The sequence below is a fragment of the Ostrea edulis genome, chromosome 7, assembly GCF_947568905.1.
Source record: "Ostrea edulis chromosome 7, xbOstEdul1.1, whole genome shotgun sequence".
NCBI lineage: Eukaryota > Metazoa > Mollusca > Bivalvia > Ostreida > Ostreidae > Ostrea > Ostrea edulis.
The window spans coordinates 17,682,835-17,691,024 of NC_079170.1; the positions used below are offsets into that span (position 1 = coordinate 17,682,835).

The 8,190-nt window shown below is 35.1% G+C and overlaps 1 protein-coding gene across 1 annotated transcript; it reads left to right on the forward strand.

Annotated features, from left to right (window-relative positions):
• The first annotated feature begins 269 nt into the window (after nucleotides 1-269).
• LOC125654633 (claspin-like) lies at nucleotides 270-6,379 on the forward strand. The gene is made up of 2 exons (XM_048884624.2): nucleotides 270-447; nucleotides 2,175-6,379. Exon 2 carries the CDS (start codon nucleotides 2,223-2,225, stop codon nucleotides 3,384-3,386), a length of 1,164 nt encoding a protein of 387 aa, XP_048740581.1. The 5' UTR covers nucleotides 270-447; nucleotides 2,175-2,222; the 3' UTR covers nucleotides 3,387-6,379.
• The last annotated feature ends 1,811 nt before the right edge of the window (nucleotides 6,380-8,190 follow it).

Sequence of the window (8,190 nt, forward strand, 5' to 3'; positions counted from 1 at the left end):
AAAAAAAAAGAAATGAAATCTTTTTTGACATGGGCAAATTCTTTTATAACAATTAAATAACAATAAATATTATATGATGTGCAATGACCCCTTTTCCCTTGACGTAAATTTGTCTATTGTTGGACAACGTATAGACCTGTTAAAAAGCTAGGGAGGAAACAGTGGGCCCATTTACACCTCTAAATCCGTCAGTAAATATAATAGCCCATGTCGTTCCGGATGAGTAATTTCCCCTATGTAAACATCAAAAAGACATCGCCTCGGTTAATTCTTCTCAGACTTCACATTTGATTGGTCGTTAATTTTACTCAGCCAATGAAATCCATTCACAGAACGAGCTTCATGGCGCCAACTTGGAAGAGGGAAATCAGATCTGAGAAATCTGTCAATGATTAAATTCGCCGATGGAGTGGAAATACGAGAGTAACAAAGATAAATATTCATCTAGTAAGTATATTATAAATATGTACTTGATTTTACTTTCCGATCGCCAATACTGCAGCGATACTTGGACATAAAAAATGTTGACACCGTTGCCTTCAACAGCTGGTAAACAAAAGTAAATGACGTCCATCCAAGGTTTGGTGATCATATCATGAATCTGATAACCCTTGTAAGATGAGATAACTTTATTATATAAAATCTATAATATGGTTTGCTGTGTTTTCTGTTTAGTTAGGAAATTTTTATAAACAAAGAAATGTGCCAAAATGTTGATCTTTCAATGTAGACATCATTATTGAATGTAGTGTATGATCTCTTGACAGCACGGAGTGAGTTCATCTTAAAATACACACGATACTGAACAAAATGGTAGTAAAAATTGTCATATCTTGAATATAAGTTGAGTTTGGTGAATATTCAGCTTAAATCTTGTCACTCGAATGTAAATTGTTGATGACCAACCCCAAGACACATTTATATCATTCCTACTATCACATGTATAAGTCACGGCGTGTGTACATAATTTTTGGGGATCAGATTTAAGTGTCTGATAGCAACCAGGATGTCTTAAAGAGTTATAAGTAAATGAGAATCATATGAATATGATATGGAAATCAGTCAATTTAAGTGAATGAATTTTCAATTTAAAACTTTCCCTGGTGTATTTGGCATTCATATTTTTATATATTGTGAAAAATTTGCTGCAAGGAAACATGTTGATAAGTTTATTGTATAAATAATGTAAAACATAAATGACATTGTATCCTATTTATTTATAAATAAGCATTACATTCTGCTGTTTTTTGGCATCCAGAGGGGTCATATTACATAGTGTAACATTGGAGCACTTCTAACAAAGTGACCCCAGGACTCCGTGGTTGCGATTAGAATAATTAGTATCTGAACAGGTGCAAGAATAGGAGTACCTCATGATATTTGTCACCCCGTAGCTTGAAGTGTGAAATTGATTGGAAAATGTTTATTTTTCAATCATTAATTGAGAATGTATATATCTGAAGACTTCACACACACTTATGAGTTTATAAAATTCTATTCAGCAATATGATTTATTGTCTTTTAAATTTTTTGACTATCATGATTTTATTTATCATGGAAATTAAACTACAGTCATACCAGAATGGTTTTTGTATGTAAATGTGTAGTCATACCAGAATCGGGGCTCGAAACTAACTTTTTATGTCACCATTCCAGTCAGACTGGTGGGGTATAATTTCAACCAGTCCGCAGAAAAATTGACCAGTCCACCAGAGTTTTCCAGACTTAAACATATTTCGTTCATGTTATTAAAATGAAGTGTGTAATTTAACTCAATATGACGGAGACAATATTGTAATACTTATGTGAAATTCATATTTACTAATCAGGTTTTTCTGATATCTAAAGAGGAATGCCAAATGCACGTTTAAGATTCACATGTATATTTTCCAGAATGACGTTTTAGAAAACTGACCAGTCCCATCAGACTTGACTAAAACGAATGTCAGTCAGTCCGCCAGACTTTTAACCAGCCACGGACAGACAGGCATATGTTAATTTCGAGCCCTGAGAATAGTTTAAATTTGTAGTCATACCATAATAGTTTTTTGTATAAGTATGTAGTCATACCAGAATAGTTTTTGTATATAAATGTGTAGTCATACCAGAATAGTTTTTGTATGTAAATGTACTTATATTTTGCCATTGATTGTGTCTTTAAATTGTAATTCCAGGTTAGACTTGATGATTTTTGTGAATAAAGCGTTCTAAATCACATCAAGATGAATCCCATGCAGGAAGGATCGTTTGACAGTGGCTACTTCTCTCCCTCTCGTGTCCAGATCAAGGTCGAACCAATGAGTCCAAATCAACTTCCAATGTTGAACCCTGACCTTAGTGTTAGTCCCCTCAAAGCAGACGTATCAGAAATGGATGTCGAAAGACCACTGGAAGATGTCAGTATTTCTGGCGATTGGGAAAAAGATTTCTTTTCAAACTTTGAAGAGAATTTGTTCAATTTTGACTTTGATGACAAGTCATTAAATGATATTTTAGTGTCGCCAAAAGGAAAAGAGGTGTTAAATGACTTAATGAAATCTCCAAAGGGGAAAGCTATGTTGAATTCTCCTAAGGGTAAACTGTTGCAGAATAAGTTGAAATCTTTAGATACCCCGGAGAATGTGAAGTTACGACGGACAAATAGTTCCGGGTTTGATACCAGTCCTAAAGTGTTGTCGCCGTGTGATCCGAATAAGATGTCCGCCACTCCAGGACCTTATAATGTGGATTCAAGAAATGCATTGAAATTATCTCGGAGAAAGCTTACAATGGTACTCTCTGGAAAAGAGGACAAAAAACCCACCAAGAAAGTTCGAGAAGTTGCAATTGCACCTAAGATTTTTAATGAAAATTATGAGCAAAAAAAACCCACCAAAAAAGTTCGAGAAGTTGTTCAGCCAAATAAAATCATCACAAAACACGTTGCAATTGCGCCTAAGATTTTGAATGAAAATTATGAGCAGTGGCCAGCGAAAGAAAAGCTGAAGTACGCTAGGGATCAATTCAAGCGCACATTAGAACTAGCTGTAGAGGCCTCGAGGTCACAGAAAGAAGTGAAAGAGGAGTGTGTGTCACCTCCACGGAAACGCAAACGAAATTCTCAGAAAGCTGAGAATTATCCCGAGCTGAAACAAGCCTTGAATCGGCGACCGCAGAAAACGAGTTCACGAAATCGAATGCCCAGCATAAAATTGAGAGAAAGTAAAGAGTCAGAAATTGAGATAAAAAAGGAGTTGTCTTCCCCTGCATCACCCTTTTATCCCGACTATGAGGAGGACATTGAATACAATGATGATGAAGAGGACTATGAACATTTTTACAAAACCTACGTTCCCTTCACAGGACTGAAACAAGCCCAGAGGAGAAAAAAGGCGTGTGATTATTGAGCACAAGCTCAGAGGAGAAAGAAGCCGTGTGATTATTGAGCACAAGCTCAGGAGAAAGAAGCCGTGTGATTATTGAATGGTAATCAATTCAGGATGTTGTGATATATTGTTGTGCAAAAGCTTACATGCATTTCATGCAAACTGTAATAATGGTGGCAGAAATCTGCAGGCTTTGTTTTAAATTTTAGATGTGCATGTGAGAAACTAGAGAATATGTCTTTTTTGAGTTATTGCAGTACAGAATTTGTGGTGTTCAAAAGAGTTCAGCATCATTTTATTTGTTAAAATTTATATGTGTTTGGTAGATTGTTCCAAGCAGAAACAAATAAGAAAAACTTTATTACTGGCCACATGATTGACAGGATACTTTTACAGTGTAATTTAATAAGTGATCATAACTGTATTTTGTTTACAATGAAACGATATCCCAATATCTGGCCATAGACCATGAATATCTGAATATTGCTCGTTTTATTTGCCAGATAAGGTGACATTTGACAGTTTTGTTTGTAAATACAGTTATTGTATATCCTGACATTATGCAGTATTATATAGTGTGAATTTTAACCCACAGAACCATGCTAGCACTCAGCTGACATTTGATGAATTCAGACCGTGTACTAAATCTTGACGTTTGTTGACGGCATGTTGTACAGTCATGAAGTATTTATACCTGTATGTCACTAGTCATGTATTAACAAAGCTATCAAAACAATAACAGGGAATATAATGTTTGAAAATTTCCAGCACAGTGTATATTGAATTTCAGTGAAACTTGTTTTTTATCCACATGTTGTGCAATCGGAAATGTTGTGTAAACATTGCAGCTGTATCAGCACCTAAGTTCACCACATTCTGGATTCAATCCAAAAACCATTTCTAACATCCAGCCTGTCGAGATCTAATGAGACAAGTTTCATTTTATGTTAATTTGAGATGAGCAAAGAATGTCATACCCTGGTTGTGTATGACTACAAGGAATCTGTGCTTCAATTCTCATAAATTATGCTTTCTTTCAGGGTCCATTAAATCTTCCCACTAGAAATTGCTCAGTAACTGAATATTATAAACTTTTGCTTTCTGTATTATTTTCTGTGCAACACCTTCCCAAACAAAATACAAATATAAATGTTGATCCTTACATTGTGAGGAAGTCCTTTTTTATCAGTTGTAATTTTCCGTTTGTAGTCTTTCTGTTAGCAGTCTGATGTGTTAGCATGTGGTATATTTTTCCGTAGTGCTTTGTTTTCAAGGAATAACATTCTGTATTTAGCTGTGCACCCCCTCCCTCCCCCAATGTGATATGCTGTTTATGTAGTTTTGTTTCAAGATTGTACTTGCAAATGGGCATCTTTTTAACAATAGAAAAGAAGGAAAAAAATTGTAGTCTAGTATATGTAGTATTTATTTTGTTATTTATCTTTTTGTTATTATCCAGTTTGAAATTCATGCAATTATTTTATCAATAGGGCTGGACAATACTATCAATATATTGCAAATACAATAATAATCATTGAAATATCACTAATATAGTTATTGTACATAAGTATTGAGAACTATTCATATATGTTACATGGATCATAGTATGAAAAAAACTGTTGTTTCCTTTTCCGACACCATGGAATTATTTAAAATAATGACATTTAAATGATAGCACTAAAGGGACAGACTCATGATTTTCCCTCAAATTTTATTTTTCGCTTAAAATGAAGAAAATCTGTAAGTAAAAAAAAAAGAAGGTTTCACCGCCAAAAAAATTTAAGGTTATACATTATGACAGAAACTGATTATAGCAAGTTAATTATTTGTTGTGTAAACATAGATTTAGGTACATGTTAATGTTTACAAGTATTGAAAAGGTAAGGTTATCGATCACATTTCAAGTATTCTTTAGGTAAAATGTGCCATTTCAAAGTTAAAATCTGTGTCTGCAAAATGAGAATACTTTAAATTACAACATTAATATTTTACTAGTTTGTTTGTAAACATTAACAAGATTTGAGTCTTGTTTATGCAACACAGAATTAATGCCAAGATATTGCTCTTACCCTTGCATAAAGAAGGTCCAAAATTTGAGTGTCAACTTTCAATATAAGGAGTTATATTTTTAATGTTTAACATTAAAAAAAAAAATTTTTTTTTTTCAAAAAATGTGCACCAGTCTCTTTAAGAAACTTAATGAACTTGAAGTTCATTAAAAGAAGTTTAAGAAACTTAATGCACTTGAGAAATAGCTAAACATGCGTTTTTAAACTTTTTAATAATAAAACAAAGTATTAAAATACCTTAAGTCTTTGAAATTTTCTATAAAGGTGGTATCTTTATGTTAAGTACTGCAGTGCATTGTAAGATACTCCTTACTGTTACATTGCAATTATTCGGAAACCCCATGCCTTATTCCTCGTCTCTTTAGGTGTCTTATTTTTGTGATCCGTAATGGATAATTACAATAGTTTAATTTATTTTTATTGTGTCTTGTATAAACATTCAAAATATGAAGAAAAAAAGTCCAGAAAATGTACAGAACCATAGTTGTGCAGTATGTGTTAAGATTTTTTTTCTGACTCGGTTCAAGATTGTAGATACATAAAAATGCCTTGCGTTGATACCAAGAAAGACATTGAATGTTGTGTTACTTCGATGGAGTATTTAAAGGAATAAATACTTAGAATGTTTGTATTACGGGGTTTACATGAAAATGATTAGCATGGAATATTTCGTGTCATTAGACCACACTTCCATTGATTGTAGATCTCCATGGTATAAAAGAACTAGATATTTAATCCTAATATGTATGTATATTTTGTAATAAAACTATGTTTTAATTGCAATTTATATAGCTGGGTGTGTTTTTTTTTTAAATGTTGAGTTGAGAAGTCACTTGTATGTCACAGTGCCTTTATCAAGGAAATAACTAAGATGAAGAAACAATGAAAATTTATTACAGACAAAACATTGATGTAAATTAAGTCCAATAAAGCTTGATAATGCTGCGCTTTTGTTGGTCTGTCCCATGTGTACAAGATTCATGTGAAGGAGATATAGAAGTGCTCACTGCCGTAATTATTTCACAACACACCTCAATGGATTGATACATCTACACAAGAGTTGTCATTCCTGGTCCAATTCTTTAAGGCAAACCGACAAAACAATTGAGGCAGAAATCTGCAGGATTAAAGTTTCACAAATTTTAGCTTAGATGACAATACTGAAGTAAAATCTTGCTCAAATCCTCACCCCCAGGTTGGCCTAAACAGGGAAACAGATTTATGGGCCCTCTACACAGTATTATACCCCACGCAACAAAGTTGCGGAGGGTATGTTTTTGACCCGTCAGTCTGTTGGTCCCTTTTTTTGTCAGCGCAACTCAAAGACCGCTCAACAGAATTTCGTAAAACCACTCAGTAATGACACTGTAGATGTGCATATTCCCAGGAAATTCTAATTCAATAATTTTTCTGGGAGTTGTGCCCCTTTTGAACTTGGGAATTCAATTTCGAGCCCGTTTGTCCAGTTCTTGTCAGCGCAACTGCCCCCCGAGACCGCTCAACAGAATTTTCTGAAACTTTGTAGTCTATAAGGACACTCTGTAGATGTGCATATTCGCAGAAAATTCTGATTCAATACTTTTTCTGGGAGTTGTGCCCCTATTTAACTTGGAATTTTGAGCCCATGTCCCGTTCTTGCAGTAATGCATAGCATTACCATTCATTATGTGAGGCATTGTCAAGCAATGTTGGGAGTGTGGGGAATGTGAGCTTGCTCACTTCTGCTTTCTTCATTTAAAAAAACAGACAACCAGAATATCTTTTAAAAGCAGATATATAAGCAAGAAATATATTACTATGTCTAGTTTGACCCTTGACCATATGAACCCAAAATTGATAGGGGTCATCTACTCCTTATGATGTACCAGTGTACCAAGTTTGATGTCTTTCAAACAAAAGATTCTCAAAATATTGAGCAGACAATATCTTCCCCAATATGTTCAGGTTGACCTTTGACCACAAAATCAATAGGCGAAATGTACTCCCTACGATGTAACAAGTTTAATGTCCATAAAGCAAAGGGTTCTCAAGATTTTGAGTGGACAGTATATTCTCATGTCCAGTTTGACCATGTGACCTCAAAATGAATAGGGGTCATTTACTCCTTACAATGTACCGGTGTATTAAGTGTAATGTCTGTCAAGGAAAGGGTTCTCAAGCAATATTTCCCGATGTTTAAAGTGGATTGACCCTTGGACCCAAAATCAATATGGGTCCTCTTTTACACATAGCCAACCCACATATGAAATATTTTGATAAAGTGAATGTTTCTCAAGATATTGAGCAGACATGTGCACTACCGGCCCAGATACTTACTGACAGGCCCCTTTTCTTGGAAGGGGGGCATAAAAAGATGCCTATAGTATTTTTATCAAGGGGTATGAACCCTCTAGTTGGACAAGTGTAGTGTATCTATAGATCCGAAAATTATAGGTCTAAAGCAGCAAACTTTATTTACTTGTGTTGTATCACATTTAGGAAGCTATTACAGGGGGGGGGGGGGGGGGGGGGGGGGGCTGGTTCGAATCCAGGTCTGGTCCGTTGCATTTTCTCCCTTCCTATTACATTTGATGCCGTATACCAGCCCCTGAAACTGACAGGTGAAAATGTCTGCCTGGGGATCAAGATCCTGGGTTGATGTCTTCAGGTGTGAAGACATTTAAGGAGGGAGGAATGTAGCGGTCAGCCGGGTTCAATCACCATTGGCCAGAGAGCTCAGTTGGTAGAGCACCTGACTGGGGGCCTGGGTTCGAATC

What these genes read in the sequence shown, in the direction of transcription:
- LOC125654633 (XM_048884624.2), top strand. Translation starts at nt 2,223, where the DNA reads ATGAATCCCATGCAGGAAGGATCGTTTGACAGTGGCTACTTCTCTCCC.